Source organism: Rutilus rutilus (genome assembly GCF_951802725.1).
Source record: "Rutilus rutilus genome assembly, chromosome: 1".
Lineage (NCBI taxonomy): Eukaryota > Metazoa > Chordata > Actinopteri > Cypriniformes > Leuciscidae > Rutilus > Rutilus rutilus.
The window spans coordinates 43,467,227-43,486,846 of NC_140209.1; the positions used below are offsets into that span (position 1 = coordinate 43,467,227).

A 19,620-nucleotide genomic window follows, 5' to 3' on the forward strand; every position below is an offset into this window, starting at 1 on the left:
TCAACAGACTGTCTGTCATCTGCTCAATGCTCATCACTGCAACCTTTCATGTCATGGGAATAGATCATTATGATCAATACTTTTCACGATTCCTTAATCTCGATAGCTGTAATAGTAAAAACGTAGTAAAAGTTTTAGAGAGAGTTCCACATGTAATGCTAGCTATTTCATATGCAAACATGTCAGCCAATCACAGCAGTGGGCGTTTACACTGAAGTCTCACAGCAGACACGCCCCTTCAAACAGAGCGTTCAAATCAGAGGCTAAAATCAGACTTGGAAAAATGCCTTTTATTTATAAATTATGAACATTTTTGATGTTAAAACCATACTAACATTGTAAGGGCACCCCAGGAAACATTATAAATTAATAAAATAATCCAGTCTATGACCCCTTTAATTAGGTTGATTAATGTCAAAATTATGAAAATATATGATTTGTTGTATTATGCAGTCATCAATTTCATTATTCCAAAGGTGGGACAGGCCAAAATAGTTGTTTAAAACTATAGCTACTTTTCATGCTACTCATATTGGATAATAGTTTATCTAACATATCTAATAGTTCTCACAACAACAAACATGATTTGTACAAAAAAGTTACCAGACACCAAAAAGAAGTGTTTTAATGGGAAGTGTCGTAATCTTTCCCATTTTTTCCATTACTATATCACTACTCGGTTTGGCCTGTGTTTGTGGAATTGAATTTTGACATATGAAGTGCGTCTGTGAATTGCACTTTTGCGGAGGAAGAGAGAAGCGTGTACTTGCTTGAGTGCGAGCTCCACTGATCCAGCTTCTTCCCGCCCTCCCTCGCAGCCATCTCTATGAAACACACACACGGAGAGATTGTAATCCAGTGTTTGCCCATTCAAAACCCTCTGACGGCTGAATCATTGCAAAATATGTCCATCACAAAACGCCAAGTCAGCTTGGCTTGTACCTGAGGGAGCCGTGGCAAAACAGCAGTGTGGCCTGTCAGGAAACTCTGTCAAACACCATCAGTTGGAGGAAGCCCTCAGGCCACGGTGATGACACATCGCCACACAGCACTGTCTCAACCAGCTTTATTTGACATGTTAATACAGCTATGATTTACCCAAGAACGGCATCATATTTTTGCGTAGGATTCATTTGTGGCAAAATCTGTTTGGACTTCGGAATGGTGTGAGAAGTTGCGTTTCCCTTACAAACCAATTGCAGTCAGAGAAGAATTTTCAGTTTCATTTTTAATACTTTCAAACACATTTATTTGTAAATTAAATACTCCACCTCCAAGATGAAATAACTAGGGATTTGTCTCGTCAGGTTAAAGAGCTATTGAATAGGGAGTCAGAAAAATGCACAACCACATCTTCAGCTTATAGTGTTGAAGGGATTTATGGGAAGCACCTTAATATTGCAGCAGCTTTGGTGAGTGAAGGATTTTGGTCTTGATTCCACTTGTTTTTTCCGTCTATTCTGAGATTTATCTTTCTCTTTGGTTTACTTCAGACTACATTCAATTATCGTTTTTTTTCTGTATCTGTCTGAGCTTTCATTTGTAATATCCAAAACTATCCCTAGACTAAAAAAAAATTGTATTCACTTGGCAGTGTTGATTTATTGTGGGCATATTATGTGTCTGATCCTTTTGTTAGCTTTTATGATAGCTTACATAGGATTTATTAAGTTGTTCCTTGTTGTATTATATAATCCGTGTCCATTAGTTCTGTTTTTAACACAAACCTCAGTGCATTAGCTCAGAAAACCTACACACTGACCACAACGGCTGAGTCAGTGAAGCACAGATCCAAAGCGTCCTGTTCTGTTAAAGTTCACTTGAGGGTGTCTTTTCAGACATGCAGGCAAGGAAAAAGAAAGGCCAGGAGAGTGTATTGGAAAATAAGAGGAGGTAGTTTGATTGCGTAACACAGTCGTGTCATTTAACAAGTTAGCTGTAATGCAGTTCTTCTGTCTCTGCTTCACAAACCTAATTTATTTATGTATGGCACTCTCCACACTATGCAGGGGAGAACATATGTAATGAGATTGGTTGTACTGAAGAGTGCGTCAACTGTGTTTTCCATACAATAACAATATTGGAACCCATTGGCTTTTATTATATATACTAAATCAATACAGTATTTATTATTTATTTATTGTCATTTTATTAGTTTTTTTTTAATTCTATATAGCTTTAATTTTTGTTAAAAATTATGAATTAACTTGTTAATATTTATTTTATTTTATTTCAGATGCATTTCAATTACCGAAAACACTGGAAACTGGAGTTTTAGGCGAACTGTCCCTTTAAGACTACATTCTTGACTACATCTACATCTATCTTCTGCAGTATTATAAAAGACCAGGCTAAAAGCAGCATGGCATTAATGTCATCGTACTTTGTAGTGGGATGATCCGTCCTGCATTTGTGCCATCGTGCATGGTGTCTCCAATCATTTTTAAGCATGAAGCACCCAAGCTTCGAGCCCACGCACTCTCTCCCCCTGCAGCGTTTCGCTCTAATGTGTGTAACCTCTTTATGTGCTTCCATTCAGGAATGTTTCAGGCAAGCTTTTTTCCCATTGAGATGTCTGTGCTCTTATCAGTCTAGCCAGAAAATACAGGCTAGCGAGACATTGTTCGGCCTCTCTGAGGCGGTCTGGACTAGAGCTGTTTTCTTGTTATAACATTATCACTGCGCCTGTTGAGCCAGGTTTGTGCCCTGAGGAAATACGACGCTGTCATGTGCCCAATGGCTGGCTGATGAACAGGCCATGATGTGACATTACTGTCACAAGCAAGTAAAAGGAAGGTGGAAGTCGCTTGCCATTACTTTTGTTGTTTGCAAGACATTGTGACCTCTCCCCTCTCCATTTATTTCGTACATGCTCGCTCATTCTCTCACTCTGTCTCTTTGAAACATGCTCATAAATACTCTGTATGTGGGCCGCTGCTCTGTGTAAGAATATCACGCTCACTCTCCTTATAGAACCACAGGTCACTGGTGATTGATGTTGTGTGAAAAGAATATGAAATCACTCAGCTGTAATGTAGGCATGATGCTGAGCTGTTTCAAGAGGCTAGTGGCCCTTGAAATGTTCTCCTTTCAAGCTTTCTTTTTCTTCTCTTTTTTTTCTATCTGCTTGACACGCCGCAATTTCATACGCAAGAATGTTTTTAAGGGTGTGAGCTTATTCAAAACTGTGAGCAGATTCTGACTCAGAATAGTGTGCTTACAGTACAGAACAGTACAGTACAGAATGAAAATGTCTCGTTTTCAGTTCATAAGCTGGAATTTGAATTGATTTGGCCATCAATATCACAAGAAATTTGATTTGGAATGTCAAAAAGAGGAATTTACTGAAGTACACCAAATTAACCAACTAATGCATTCTGGGAAATGATGTGTTCTTCCACCCTGGTCTACAAAAATGAAGTATGATTAACTATAAACTACTTTATACGTTTTTTTAACGTTTGATCAAATATACAGGAAACATGTAATATGTAAGTAATATTAAAATAACTGTTTTAGTCTTCAGTGCTACATGATCCTTAATATAGTGATTTAGTGCTCGAAACAATTCTAATTATTATCAATGTTAAAAACAGTCGTGCTTCTCTATCTATCTATCTATCTATCTATCTATCTATCTATCTATCTATCTATCTATCTATCTATCTATCTATCTATCTATCTATCTATCTATCTATCTATCTATCTATCTATCTATCTATCTATCTATCTATCTATCTATCTATCTATCTATCTATCTATCCATCCAGACATTCTCAATTCTAAATGGTGCACAACCCTGGTATATTGACATTTAAGTAAAAAAAAAAAATTGTTGTTAGAAATGTCAGAAGGAGATAGAGATGTTATGGTCAAGCGCGTAATATCCTCAAAATATTCTACAAATCTTGTAATATTTTCTAAACGTCTTTTGAAATTGCAGCCATTTTGGAGAAGACAGTCTGAGAGATTGGGATCTGAGATCTTAATTAGCCCCATGGTGGAGAGTTGTCGACTCAGAGGGGGAGTTTGATTTGTAGCTTCCCCTAAGGTGCGTCTATGTGGAAGTACAGCTGTTTTCAGCTCTCTAATGTGATTTCTGTTATATAACCAGACCAGAATCCTACAGAGTACACAGTAGAGATTTGAGATTTCGGCATCTTTTGCTGTGGGAATATATTTCTGATAGTTTCTATACAAATGCGACCTTGTATGGTGTCTTTTGTTGGGCCCGTTTAACGGCGAAGAGATTATTTGATTTAATGACATAATTGGAAATTCCCAACACTTCAAAATAGGAGAAAATGGCGGGGAAAAGAGCATCAGAAGTAGGTCACTGTTATTACCCATGTCATGAAACATGGTGCGGCGGTTATTGATTTATGAGCTCCCATGTAAAGATGGCTGATGGAGGGAGGGAATTAAAATGACTTGCTTCCATTTTGCGGAGGAGATTGCAGAATAACTCTCTGAGGACTGAAACTCTCTGAGGGGCCGAGCTTGTGTCTTAGTTGGTTGATTGGTATGTGCTCTAACACACAAAATCGTGATGTGCTCTAACACACAAAATCATGAGGTTGTGAGAGACAATTGAATAATGGTGCACACACGTCATTTCCTGTCCTACCTGTACGGTCTCTCACACGCATAGAGCATTTCCTATGGAAGGGCGTGTATGTATGTATGTACGTATGTGTGTGTATGCGTTTGTGTGTATGTATCAGAGAGAAATTGGCCGCTCCAGTTTCATGGTGTAAAAGTGGGGCGGTCTGTTCCTTGGAAGTTTCCCAGTGTAATGTCCTGGGGGCCGAGATACTGAAAATATCTATCTATATAGATGCTTTGTCCTAAATTAAAGAGAGGGTGAAAGAGAGAGAGCGTGAGAGAGAGAGGGCAGAACACCTGAGAGTGTTCAGCGATAAGAGAGAAAAGCCATTTTAGGGATGGCGGAAGGCCTATTCAGATTTTCCAGCTGAAAACTCACAGGAGGTCTTGATGGTGAGAGATGACCAGTTAGTTGTCCTGTACATCTGACGAATAAAAATGAAAGAAATCTGAATAAAAATAAACTTCAAGAGCTGATGACTGACAGGTGCGTCCAGGGGCGTAACAATCACTATAAGCTAGTTTAAGCCGGTTTAAGCGTGGTCTCCCAGTCTGATCAGCTGAAAAGTTCTTAAACATAAACTTAAACAGACATCTTAAACATCTCTTTGTATTTTTGGGGATATAACTGCTATTTCTCAGTCTCAATACTATAAACAAGTAATAAAAACTCAGTGAGTGTTTTAGCGCAATTTTCTCACCTCATGGGATCACAACACTAAGAGATAGTAAATCTTTTCCTGGATTTTTTTTGTGCGTTCCCGAGATTAGACATTCCTTAACATAATGCCGAAAACCCGAAGTCTCTAGGTGGTCTGGTTGAGGAGTAGATAGAAGTGCAAGATTGGTGCGCACAGACGCACAGAACAGAAATTGTCCGGTGGAAAATTGCGCTAAAAATCAATTGAGAAAAAGTTTAAAAAAAATATATATATTTTTTTTTAAAGCACCATGTTGCATTGAAATTTGCAATTAAAATAACAATAATATTAATTACAGAAAATGCAAAATGTCTCATTCAGTCAATAAATTATCAAGACGAATATAGATAGCTTGTTCAGCAAATCATCACTTAAAATACTCAAATGAATGGTTTTAGATAATTCTTAAAGGGATTGTTCACCCAAAAATGAAAATGATGCCATCATTTACTCACTCTTATGTCACTTCAAAACTGTGTCACTTTCTTTATTCTGTAGAAAAGAAGATATTTTGAGAAATATCTCAAAATATGTTTGTTTTTGTCCATAAAATGTCAATTGTAAACAAAACAGTTTGGTTACAAAAAAATATTGGAAAGAAAATCATACAGGTTTGACAAGACATCAGGGTGAGTAAAATTATGCTACTTGGGGCAACATTTAGGGGAATATTGTCAATCTAACATGTTATAATGTAGATTCAAAGTAGGCTAATTCACATTTTCTTTGAATCTGTGGTTTAAATATTCCTGTATGCTGATAAAATGTTATTGATTTTTTTCCACAGCATATGTTAATGCATTTCATCATTCACAACTCTGATTGGATCCTATTTGGTGATTAAAACTGAAGAGAAAAAAAAGCAAGATTTGTCTTTAAAAAAAGACTCTAAACTACATAACATGATGGCAACCTGAGGTGCTACGTCAAACTTTAGAAACCATGATACTGAGTAAAACGCTCAACAGGCACCATAACCTTGAAGCCTATTAAAATTGTGTAGAAATACAAAGTGGAAGTTCACTTGGACAGAGTAACTGAGAGAAGGGACCTACTGTAGGAGAACGAAAAAGAAAGATACTGTAGAGAGATACTGTTATCTTGCACTTGTTATCGCTCTGTACAGTATTTCGTTCTTGCCCTATAGAGGGCATCAATCACTTCCTTTGTCTTCATTTATCTCTCCTCCTTTGCTGATGATTAATTGAGATATGCTGAGTTCATTGTGTGCTCTGACATCTTTCATGTCCTTCCCAACTCTGTCCTTAAAGAAAATGTTCATTCCAAAATTAGAAATCTATCTGCTTACTCACCTCCATGTCGCTCCAAACCCATATGCGGCATATTTTATTCAAAAAAGATTCAAGTTGGCATGAAATGAAAATTCACCCTATGTTATAGATTTTATTGTAAGCGGTTCATGCATACGTTTTATTTATTTTTTATTTGTTTTGACCTCGTAAATTTTAATCAAAATGTCTTACTGTGAAATGACAGACTTCGGTCTGGTGACGTGTACCAAACATCTTCCAATCATTTAGTCAACTTAAATCCCATCCCTCCACAATCAACTTCAAGTTCACATTCATTTTTGAACGCAACACCCACATCTCAAAATAAACAGCTGATGGATAGAAGAACCAACATTTTTCATTTCACTCGGATGTATGTCACAATACAGAAGAAATAATCTGTCGCTACTTCAGTTTAATCGAGACCTTACAGGAAAAGTTAATTTAAAGATTTTTTCATAAACACTTTGTTATAGGCTACTGGTTTATATATGTATATGTGTATATATATATATATGTGTGTATATGTATATGTATATGTATGTATATAAAATTATATAAATGTTTTTATAATCTTTTTTTTTTTTTTTTTACATATATCTTCTGTGGAAGTCTCAGGAGGACCAAAAAATGTTCATTCAATCATTACATTCGGTCTAAATGCAATAATAGGATGTCTATACCTGCCTATGTATTTCCATACCTTTCCATACATTTCACAGACATAACACATTATGTTTGGCTATGCAGAGTTGTAGACAACAGCCACCTATTACAGTTCCTCCTGAACCAAAACAAGAAGCTTATTCTGAGTTCATGCCATGTCATATCCGTAATTACGAGATGACAACCCGTGACGTTCTACCCAGAGCTGTCCTACCCGGCGAAATGAATCTGCAGTCAGGTGGTACAAGTAAGAGCTCTGTAAGTTGTTTACGTTCATTATTATTGTAATGTTATGTGCTTTGAGGTAATTTATCACCGTTTTTATTTATTTTATGACAGCTTATATAATTTATCATCGTGACGCTTTGCAGACTCTGCTGTGTGCGTTCATGTGTTTTAAAGGAGGCGTGGCTTTGGAGACGCTCTGAAGGGAGGGTGAGATCTTATGCTTTCAAAGCTAGCTTGCTATTGCTAGCCTCTCTGAAATTGCCATAGACAGTATAAGAAGTGGACAGAGCCATCTCATTGGAACTCAATTGAGACAAGTGAAGTGTCAAGTGTTTTTTTTAGCACTTCCGTTCCTGATGCGCAGACTCAAACCGACTCAAACTAAGCTTGATGACGTGAGCAACCTGTCTGACAGATGTAAATCTTCTAGTAGCTGTGCGTGCAAACTGCCAACGTTAATCTTGCAGAGACGGCGAGCTTGAGTAAAGAGTTCTTTGGCTTGAGTAAGCATGAGTAAGTATTCTGATTAATTATTTTGTATAGTATTTATTTTAAAATGTTACGCCAGGGCTTCTCCCTTGACGTCCCCCTGATTGCCTGCGAGCTTCTCCTCCTGTCTGTACGGTAATTTCTCTACTGTGCGACAGAGAGTCGAGTGGTTATGACGCAATAGTTAGCCTATTTTTACAAAAACTGTTTCTACGGGGCCATAATGTAACATAGAAGGTAATGGAGCCTTTTATACATTTTTGTGTTTCTTTAGAAATAAATAATGGACAAATGGAGTCTTTAAACGCCTCAGATGTAAAGTTATTCGCTGTCAAAGTGACGCCAAAATGAATGGGAGTCAATGGAATGCTAACGCAAGTGAAGTTCTGCTACAAGATGGTGGCACGCGGCCGGCTTCAACTTCCGGTCGATGGATTACCCGCCTGGAAATTGCCTACTCTACATATGGTGCGTTCAAGTCATCTCTTATAGATCGTATTTACGAGTTGAACGCCACCACAATGTCGTAAATACCAGTGGGGAGCTCGGGCTTTCTCTAAGCCCCTAAGAGGCATGTCACTGAGAAACATGGCAGAATACCACAATACTTGGTATAGCAGTGAAATTGTCAGACTTTTCTATTTACAGTGCAGTAAGCTAATTGCCTGCACAGAATATGATGGCATTATAATATAACAATGCAACATGTAACGATAAAGTTGGCAGTGGCTTCATAAATTAATTGAAAACATAAAAAAACAAAGTACACCTGATGCACATTTCTTTGTTTTATTTTTCTAGTACAAGAGTTTAAGAACCTTACTGTACTTTTGTGTAATTAATTAAGAGAAAATACTCCGCCATCTTACTCCGACGAAAGTGACTTGAACGCACCTGCCGTCGTATACACGACTTCCCACCACGTACGTACGAACTTCCCAGGAAGACTTTAACGCACCAATACCTCCATGTCATTCCAAACCCATGTATGAGGCTGATGAATGCTTGAATCTGATTGGTTGATGAACGTTCTAAAGCGTGCAATTATTTTCAGGGAAACGTACGGCTAAAGTAGTTCCAGGCAGGTCTTGACCGCATTACAGTTCCATTTTACTTGGCCAAATGATTTCAGTTATTTCAAAGCTCCTTGCAATTTACAACAGCAAAAGAACCAAAACCCACAACGACACTAACCAAGCAAATAAATACGGTAAAAAATAGGATAAAAACTCTGCTTCACGTCGTGGCCGCATTACCACCTCGAGTGTGTGTTATATGCACGGCCCATCGTAAATAATTCCTTACGTAATGTTTACTAACTGGGGTTGTCAAGAGACAAAAACTATATAAATCTTTTTTAGTATTTATTATGTTTTATTGTGTTTCATTTGAACATTATTGGTGGGTAAATGCAGGCATGAAAATTATCAGTGAATAATATTTAATTTTGCTCTGTTCTGCCTATCATAGGCTTCAAAAGTCTTGCTCTTTTGTAGTACTCAGTGCTTTCAGCTCATTTCATTATATTGAAAAGAACAACATGGCATTTTTTTTAAATCATCTCCTTTTGAAGAAAGTCACACAGGTTTGATGGTGAGTAAATGAAGAATTTAGATTCCTTAAATTTCCCTTTAGCTCTTTCATTCCTAATTTTCTCTATTTTAACTCTCTCTCACATACGTCCCTGCATGCCATTATACACCTTTTTCCACATGTGAGTTTAGCTCCTCAGTGTTCTGCTTTTTAATCTATCTGTTCAATTCACATTTCTCTCCTCATGCTGTGCCAGAGTTCCTCTTCCCTGGATCCAAAACCTGCCGAGACTAATCCCTCTCTATCACCATCCTGGCCTTCCACTGTTTCTATCTTTTGTTCAGTTTCTCACCCCAGCTCTCTCCACCCTTCTCTTTTTGCCCTCTATCTCAGCTCCCTCCCATCCTCCCCTCCCCTCATTTCCAACCCCCCTCATCTGTGATTAGTCAGCAGGAAAAAAATATACTTTGTTCTTTTGCCATTTCCCCCCCCCCCACTCTTTCATTTTGTCCTTATCCATATGCTTTTTCAGATTCTGCCAGCTGCTCTACCTCTGAACGATACAGTTTTTTTTTGTATCTTTCTTTTTCCAACCTCCTCTATTTTACTCTCTGTACTGTCATTACTCACTTTATCATGTTTTTGTGGGGTGTGTTTCATTGCTCTGTTGAACAGGGATTTTCTGGGTGGCCAGTATCATGAACATGGTCAGTGTGTCTGGCCAAATTGCACACCATTTGTGGTTCTGTTTCTTGGTTTTAGGGCGCCGGTAATGATAAAGGAGGATTGCACAACGGCACAATTTCACAGAGCTTGCCAAGGGGGCATTAGTTTGATCATTGGTTGTAAATAAGAGGGCTTTGCGTTTCATTTATTGTATTTCTTTCATATTACCCTCTTTTCCCACTCCACTTCTCTCTGCCATTGCCATTTATTTTCTCTGACAGTCATATTATTTCTTTTACAACCCTTTAATGTTCCCATCCCATATTCAGTCAGTTTTTCACCCTTTTTCATCCCTCTGGTGCACCCATATCTTCTCCATTATGTATCGCCGTTCCACCTCTTTCTGTCCCTCACTCATTGTCAGATCAGGTCAGGCCTGTCATTATGCATCAAACATGCCCCGTTCCATAACACTTCTCTGTTTTTGTATTCTATTTTATGCAGTCACCTTTCACTCTAAAGGCATCTTTAATCAGCCGAGTGAATGGCTTCTCAAACAAAAAATAATGTAGGGCAGGACTTGATTTTGTCCAATGGAAATTGATTGGATAGTTGGATGGTTGTGGTTTGCTACTGCTGTGATGTCATGTGAGTGACAGATTGATCCCGCCCTCAAGCCAGTAAACACGTCATCAGAGAAGAGATGTTGCTGCAAGGAGGTGAAGTTATTTTGATTAAAGCTTACAAGGGCACATGAATTAAAAACATTAAGGTGATGAATGGATAAATCATTTATAATAAATACTGCAATATTCCATAGAAAAATAAGAATTGTCAGTTGGAGCACCAAATCAGTATATCAGAATGATTTCTGAAGGATCATGTGACACTGGAGTAAAGGCTGATGTGCTGAAAAGTCAGCTGTAGGCCTACATTTTAAAATATATTAAAATAGAAAATAGTTATTTTAAATGTAATAATAATAATTCACCGTAAATATGTTCCTTGGTGAGCATAAGAAACATTACAAATCTTAATGATGCCCGCCTTTTGCAATGTTCAGCACAGGCATATTCTTCCATTGAGTTCAATGCAAAAAGCATGTTGAATTGCTACGCCAATAGGTGGCGACAAGTAATGCATTTGGACTATTATGAGCTAGTCGATACATTTACTCAATCTATTCAGTTGGGAATCAAACACATGCGTTTCAATGTAATTGAATAGATAGAACTGCAGCAGCTTCCTTTGGATATATTTTCGTTTGTGGGTCACTACTATGTATAAAATGTAAGTCATACAATATTAACTTCTTATTTATCATAAAACAAAGTCACGAAATCGTGCTATTGGTCTTAACATCAGCTAAATAGTATATAAACTACTACAGGTGCAGTTCCTCTGCCACTTTGCATTGCAAGTGATAGGTTACATAAATAGCATAAAACTCATTCACGCACAGAAATTGAATCATGCTCATGCATAAACACATATGAACCTCTGAGAAAATAAAAGGCAATCAGTGTTGTAACTGCATTACCCCCACACACACAATCGACTTCTCTTTTCATAAACGTATTCAAGCTTTATATGTCTGATGGTCAACAATCTAAAGGGTCAGAAGAATATTGCATTGAACTCGAAGGAAAGTCCTTAAGCAAGTTGCAACGTACAAGTATTAGCCTAAGATACTCCGTCAGGAAGCCTATCTTTTTCACTGACTGTGGGCACTTCACAACAAATCCACAGGCTCACAGCTATTATGATTTGTGTGCTTTGTTGAAGATGCAAATTGGGTGTAATTGTATTTGGCACATTGTCATCTTTGATAGCGCCGCTCGCTGTATATTTTACAGTTTTTTTTCTTAATTGAATGACTGAAATTCTTCATGCAGCTAAGCTGTTCTAGGGCTATTTTCCTATCTTTTTTAATAGTTTACTTTGTGCTGAGGATATGGGCATGTGAGACAAAGAAATGATATTATGTTACAGTACCTCCAGGAACAGCTTCTGAATTAAGTGTCTGCAGAGACATTAACACCAGCTGCCCTCCAGTACTGAGTCAATAACCCTGGTGACGGGCAGGCAATGATGTCTTGCTCAGTGCTTCAATCGCTTCCTGTCTTTCCGAGGTAAAACAGAGCTTCTAATGAAAACTCAGTTGAGGTGATGGCAGACATGGACTTTGGGGGTCTGGGGAGACCCCTAAGGTGCCATGAGGGCATCCTGGAGTAGTCCGTGAAAAATTTAAGACAGAAAAAAAGACAAATAATGAGAAATCAAATTGGCCTTGATCTTGTGACATATAAGAGTTCTTTATACCATTAAAATATCCTGCTAGTTTCAGAGCTTAAAACTGCCTCTTCATAAACAAAGCATTTATTTAACCAGACTTGAGATGTCACATGGGCAAATACATTTGCATGTGCCTGCCTCCAGAGCAAGACATTGATCGTTCAGCCACCTAAAACACTTGTCTACACCGGAGGTGAGTGCAGTGTTAAAAGCAAATAGAGCACATTAAAATCACTTGCTGTCTACACTGGATACAATATACAGATGCCACTGTACTCTGACAAGAGGACAAATGGAAAGTGAAAGCGACATGTCAAGGCCAAGTATGGTAACTCATACTGAGAATTTGTCCTCTGCATTTAACCCTTAGTGCACACACATTAGGAGTAGTGAACCCACACATTGCAAACCATGGACACACACACCTGGAGCAGTGGACAGCCATTTTTGGTGCCTTGTTCAAGGGCAGCTCAGTTATTTTCTTGTGAACCCACAACTATCGGGTCAGCAGTCTGACTCGCTAACCATTAGGCCTCAACTGCCTTCTAATGGAAGAGTAAATAGAAGCTTGTTTGCGTCTCTGTACAGACTTCAGAAGGATCCCAACGTCAGAAACAAGTAGATTGTTTATTTTTAATGACATCCTGGATCGCGTCGGAGGATTATGTTTGTTCAGAGAATTTGACAGCAGATTTTGTTAATGAAGGACAGTGTAATGAGTTCGCAAAGAAACTTCTGTTGATAGATGAAGCAGTCAGCTGTATTGGATCTGACAGCAGCCACATCACAAATCGTAAGTAAACGATTTCATAATGCTTTGTATGTAAATTACGGTTTTATTTGGATAATATTTTCAAAACACGCACTCACATGCAATAGCAGGTGTGCGCTGATACAGTTTCCTATACAATGACGTTAGCCAATCATAACAGTGGCTGTTTACTGACAAGCCTTAAAGGAGCCGCCCCTTAAAAATTGGTTATTTTAGACAGAGGGTCAAAATTAAGGTTAAAAATAATTGTTTTTCCACGTGTGTGTGTGTGTGTATATATGTGTGTATATATATATATAATTTTTTTTTTTTGTGCTTTAACATTACAAGTGAAAAGAGCATATTAAAATAATAACAAAATCCATGACATGACCCATGTAATGTGTTAAATGTAATGATTTGCAATTTACATTCACAAAATTATCAAATTGCTATTTTATTCTGCTTTCAGAAGACTGACATCATAAGATAATTGCAATTATGTTATTGCAATAGCAATGCTAGTAAGAAATCAAAAAAAAAATCTGCATATAGTTTTGGGGAAAACAGTAAATTTAAACTTTGTAAAAACTTTAAATAATATCTGGAATTTTTTTTTTTTTTTATATCTTTAATAAATTGCTTTAGTACAATTTTTTAAGTTTGAAAACTGTTGTTTTCTTTATAATATAATACTTCATATTTTTTTTCACAGTATAAATACAGCTGCCTACAGTATATAATATGATTTGCTATTTTTGGAAAATGCATCATATCGCATCACATCATATCAGGGATCATCATATTAGAGGGTCCTTGGCATCAAAATATTTGAAAACCTTTATTTTATGGATAATAGTGAACATTTTGGGATGCCACAGCAGATTGGCACAAGAACAAGACATGTTGTCATATGATATCCTCCACATCTAAAGTGTGGGTGCAGAATCTGAGCCCTTACAGCTGCTGGGTGTGAGTGGCACTACAGAGGAGTATTTTGTTCCCTCAGCTAAACACAGTAATCCTATTTTGAAGAGGTCTGTTTGAAGGAGAGACATTCTCAGTGCCTGAGAGTCCTGGGCTACAGTGGTTTTGTTGCTGATCTGGGACATATGAGGAGTTACAACACTGTGCTGAGTGCTGTCTGTCTCTGTGTGTGTGTGTGTGTGTGGAGGCAAGAGTCCCGTCTGTGCTGTAATACGAGAGGTGCAAGAGTGCATGCTTGTCGGGAGACAGAGCCGGTGGAAGCCAAACGTCCTCTTTCTGTTGTAAAACAAGCAGTGCTTGAGTGTCTGTTCATGACAGTTCTTGTCATTGTAAGGAGTGTGTTTGTTTTGCATAAGGGCAAGTGGGACATTAGGGTGTCTGTGAATGAGAATTGGCCTCTTGCCGAGGGGCCGTTCCCACGGAGATTGTTCTTGCGTTCATTACCAGCTAGATGGCGTACAATGGAATGGAACAGAATGTAGGTGTCTTTAGAATTTGAAATGTTGTAAAAGGAAAAAAACATTTGTATGACTCCTTTTTTTTTTTTTTTTACACAAAAGAAATCTGGTTGTTAATTCACTACAATGGCAGCACATCGAGATTAACTTTAATGCTCAATAAGGCACCCAAGAACGTCAGCAAACAACTACATGCAGGCTCACTAGTCAGTCAAGTGCTCCTGTTTTGGTAAAAAACAACCCAATATTGAAGTCAATAAATGTTTTACACCAATTTATGGTATACATGGTAAAAACCTAATAAAAAAAAAAAAAAAAAAAAAAATCCAGATAATATTTTAAGAAATCTGCATAATAGAAAAACAACCCTATATTTAAGCAGTGTTACAGCTTTTAATTTTATTTGAGCACAAGAAAATTAAATGTGAGTTTGGTGTGCAGCTGCACATTTCTGCCACATACTGGACTGAAAACTGTGAAGCTTGTGCACAGGATGATGATGATGATGATGATGACTGAATTTTTGTGAGAATAAATGAACAAAGACAATTTTGGGGAGTACAGTTGCTTTTAGGGACTGTTCAAACTAGATGCATTCGTGCATCTGCCTGGCTGTTGTTCATTGTTTTTCTTTGTAAACATGCACTAAGCAGACATCTGTAACGATTGCAACGAATCTCACTTTTTTTTTCAAAGTCCTGCCGTGAGTTTTAAGAAGTTAAAAGAAGTTCGTCTTGATTCTGTTCCATTCCACTGAGTTTCAAAATGTAATGCTTGTGGCACAAGACGCTTAAAAGACATGTTGTAACAGTCAAAGATGTCACTCTAGTGCATGTTTAAAAATGCCGAAATGCAAGAATACGTCTGGCATGAATGGCCTGTTGCAACTTGGTGGGAGCCACTGAGTGATGGAGGGATGTGGGATTGTTTGTTCTTTTATATATTCTCTCGAACTCCTACTTCTGTTCTCTCAGTCTGCTCTCTCCTCCTCTCATCATCCACCTCTCGCTATTTCTCATGCCTGCACTCCTCCTCTCTTTTCACAGTGTGTCTCTGGGGATGATGCCATTGCCGCTGGTGCCACTCTCCCTGTCGCCATGACGATGCCGCTCAGCCCCCTCTCCAGCGACGAGGAGCAGCAAAGGATGCTGGGAAACAGTCAACACCTTTATCCAGGGGCGGAAGAGGAAGAGGAGGAGGAAGAGGAAATGGACGATGACGGCGTGGACGAGGAAGGCGAGGAGGAGAATGGAGAGCTGGAGTTGGATGACGAAGAGGAGGTGGATGACGAAGATGACATCAGGCGTGGACCAGGGCGTTTGAGAGGAGGCAGGGAAGAGGGGCACAGGCAAAAAGGCACAATGGCTGGACGACTCGCTGGAGACAGACCGCTACGACCTGGCAACCCGGGCCATGCGGCCAACCCTTATTCGTCCAACTCTGGACCCACCCAACAAACGCCGGCGAATCAGCAGCAGCAACAGCAGCGAAAGATACGAGAGCGGAGCTCGAGCAACGCACCTGACGACACACACATAGCTATGATGGTCTTTAGGATTGGCATTCCTGATATCAAACAGACGGTTAGTCACACACACACACAATCCCACACCTGTTTCCCAATTACCCACTCATACTCTGTGCAATATCCATCTTTTGCTATCCATGCCTGGTTGAGCCCACAGCATAAATATTAACCAGGCAGTCAGAGCGCCGCCAAACACCGTTCAAAAAATCAATTAGGCCAAATCTGAAAAAAGGGGCGGGAATAAATTACACAGACTTAGAAAAGCTGTTCTCAAGTGTTGAGTGCCAGTGTGAACATCTGAAACAGTCTGGAGCGTGTGTTCTGCTATGGCAGGTCAGACCTCGCTCTCCCCTCAACAGAGCCAGACGTTTTCTTGGTCAATGCACGTGACCTCTGCTGCACAAAAGACCTGCTACCTTATACATGTATACAATGTGAATTGACTTTGAAATAGATCCCAGAGCGCACCAGCTGGTGGGCCACACACTCAACAAACACGTATTTAATGCTGCTTCTATCACCACAAAGCAGAAGTGTCATTAGCACTTTCAATACGTTTGTTTACATGCACTTTAAATGTTGGATTTCTGTCGGACTAAAGCAATAATTCATCTTTTTTACATGCTTAAACACCATTCCAGATTTCTTAAAAGTCGAACTAACAGACCTCCTTGATGTGATTGTAGTTCGGCTTTATAAACATATCAGACTTCAGTTGGTCTCAGCATTGTGCGCATTCTCCGAAAACAGGGGTTATGTGCAATGTGTATTTAGTCCCTCAAATCTTCAATTAAGCATTGAAACTGACAGACATATACATGAAAACTGCATCTTGACTTTGCACAGCCACAGACCCTCTGTAGCATGATTATAACTGCATATGTGCATGTCAGTTCAAAAGTTTGGGGTTAGTATGAATTTTATTTTTATTTTTTTGGAAAGAAAGCATTCCTGCATTCGATTGATCAAAAGTGACAGACATTTACTGTATAATGTTACAAAATATTTCTGTTTCAAATAAATGCTGTTCTTTTGAAGTTTCATCAAGTTTCCGTAAAATATTTAAGCAGCACAACTGTTTTTAACACTGAAGACTGAAAATTCAGCTTTGCCATCACAGGAATAAATGACACTTTAAAACATATTAAAACAAAAACAGTTATTTTACATTGTAGTAATATTACTGCTTTTACTTAAATGTAGCGTAGGCAATTTCAGAGAGGCTAGCAATGGCAAGCTAGCTTTGAAAGCATAAGATCTCACCCTCCCTTCAGAGCGTCTCCAAAGCCACGCCTCCTTTAAAACACATGAACGCACACAGCAGAGTCTGCAAAGCGTCACGAGAGACGGTGATAAATTACCTCATGTCTTAAAGCACATAACATTACAATAACAATGAATGTAAACAACTTACAGAGCTCTTACTTTGTGCTACTTACTTTGGCGTTGATAGAGTTGCCATAGAAATGCATAAATCCGTGGATGTGAACAGCTCCTGGTAGAACGTCACGGGTTGTCATCTCGTAATTACGGATATGACATGGCATGAACGCAGCATAAGCTTGTTGTTTTGGTTCAGGAGGAACTGTTAAAGGCGGCTGCTGTCCAAAACTCTGCACAGCCTTGCGTAACACGCTGATGACGTGTTGTATGCGCGAACAGGGTGTGTGAAGGTATGGAAATACATATGTTGACAGGAGGGTAGGACATTGTATCAGTGATTGGATTTTTTTTTTTAAATATATATATTTAAAAAAAGAATAATTATATTTAGAACACTTCTATTACTGATTGCTATCAGGATGTGAAGAGTTTCAACCAACAAAAAATGTTAATAAAAAATTGCCTATCCTGCCTTTAAAATAAATCAAATAAATGCAGCCTGGGTGTGAGAGAGACTTCTGTCAAAAACATCTTACCCATCATCACAAACTTTTGAACAGTAGTGGTAATTAGTGGCTCAGTGATCCAACAAATTTGACGAGTTTCTAATAAATCACTGTTTTGTATGTCCGCATAATCCCAGTACATTAGGCCTGCTCTACATACCACCCTCAATTACTTTGAACTTTTAAACTATATTATATTTCATACATCTCTTTATATGGTATATTGTTTTACGGGATTCTGATAGCTCAGGAATTTATATTTAAATATGGGCTGACGCTGACTGGATCTGCTGAAATTCCCCCCCCAGTGTACACTCGAACGGCGTGTGTGTGTGTGTGTGTGTGTGTGTGTGTGTGTGTGTGTGTGTGTGTGTGTGTGTGTGTGTGTGTGTGTGTGTGTGTGTGTGTGTGAGAGAGTATTTCTTATCCAAACGTGTCCTCCATGCAGATGTGCTAATGTCAGCAAAATTCTGAGAGAGAGAGAGAGAGAGAGAGAGAGAATAAAAAAGAATAAAAGAACAAAGGAAAGTAGGTAAAGGGACTCTAGTCAAACATCAAATAATAAAAACCCTGCCCAACAAAAATCCTGTAAACAATTGTACGTCTTTCAAATGGAAACAGACTCAAGGTGACCTCAACTGTTTTAGATGGAGAGAAATGAGAGGGGAAAAAGATCTGGGTTTAAAGTATCCTAATGAAAAGGTTCAAGTGAAGCTCTTTTTTTTTTTTTTTTTACAAGACTGATTAAGAGGTTCAGTGATTCGAGGAATGAAATCACTGCTGTAAACCGTTTATTGTATTTTACAAATTAAAGCAGGCACTTTTAATTAAAGTCACTGTGGACCCATTTGCCAAGAGAGATGCAAACGACGACTCTGCTCCCTCCCAGACCAGAAATACATGACAGCATCTAGGATGCGTTTATAGTTGTGCTTCACTCCTTCGAATGTCAGTAATGAGGTTTACTGTTCTATCATGCTCCACAGCCCACACTATAACTGTGGGAAGTTGCAAAAGATTAATGATTCATGAATAATATGATTATGCTTGATAATTTAATTAAAATGGTTGGTAGACCTGGACCCAGAGTGTCAAATTGAAGGCAGCTGCTTTGCCTCTTCACAGCCCAGTCGACCAATGAGTGAGATAGCGTTTTTATTATTTGCTATTTGGCACTAATATAATTTGGCACCATAATATAACCAGTGTTATTTTAGAATTATTTATATACTAACATAGTTTTTATTATTTTGAAAGAGATTATTTTTAGAAATTTTGTTATGTACTTTTGCCATTTTATCGTTTTTGTTAAAGTTTCTATGGTTTTAGATTTATTTCCTTTTTAGTTTGTTTTATTTCATGTAGTAATTTTATTACTTCAGCTTAAACTTATTTCAATTTTTTTTGTCATTTTATAATTTTTTTATATATATTTTTTTATATTTCTGTATACAGTAGTTTTAATTAATTTTATATCTTTTTTTTTCAGTTAGTATTTTTAGTACTCCAGATTAAACTTATTTCAGTTAGAT

The 19,620-nt window shown here is 38.1% G+C and overlaps 1 protein-coding gene across 1 annotated transcript in view; it reads left to right on the forward strand.

Annotated features, from left to right (window-relative positions):
- The window catches only part of shank1 (SH3 and multiple ankyrin repeat domains 1), a 123,778-nt gene that overhangs the window by 18,217 nt on the left and 85,941 nt on the right, over nucleotides 1–19,620 (forward strand). The window contains exon 3 of the mRNA XM_084425591.1: nucleotides 15,718–16,254. Within this exon, the coding sequence (XP_084281717.1) occupies nucleotides 15,769–16,254 (486 nt within the window). The 5' untranslated portion in view covers nucleotides 15,718–15,768. The remainder of the gene's footprint in view (nucleotides 1–15,717; nucleotides 16,255–19,620) is intronic.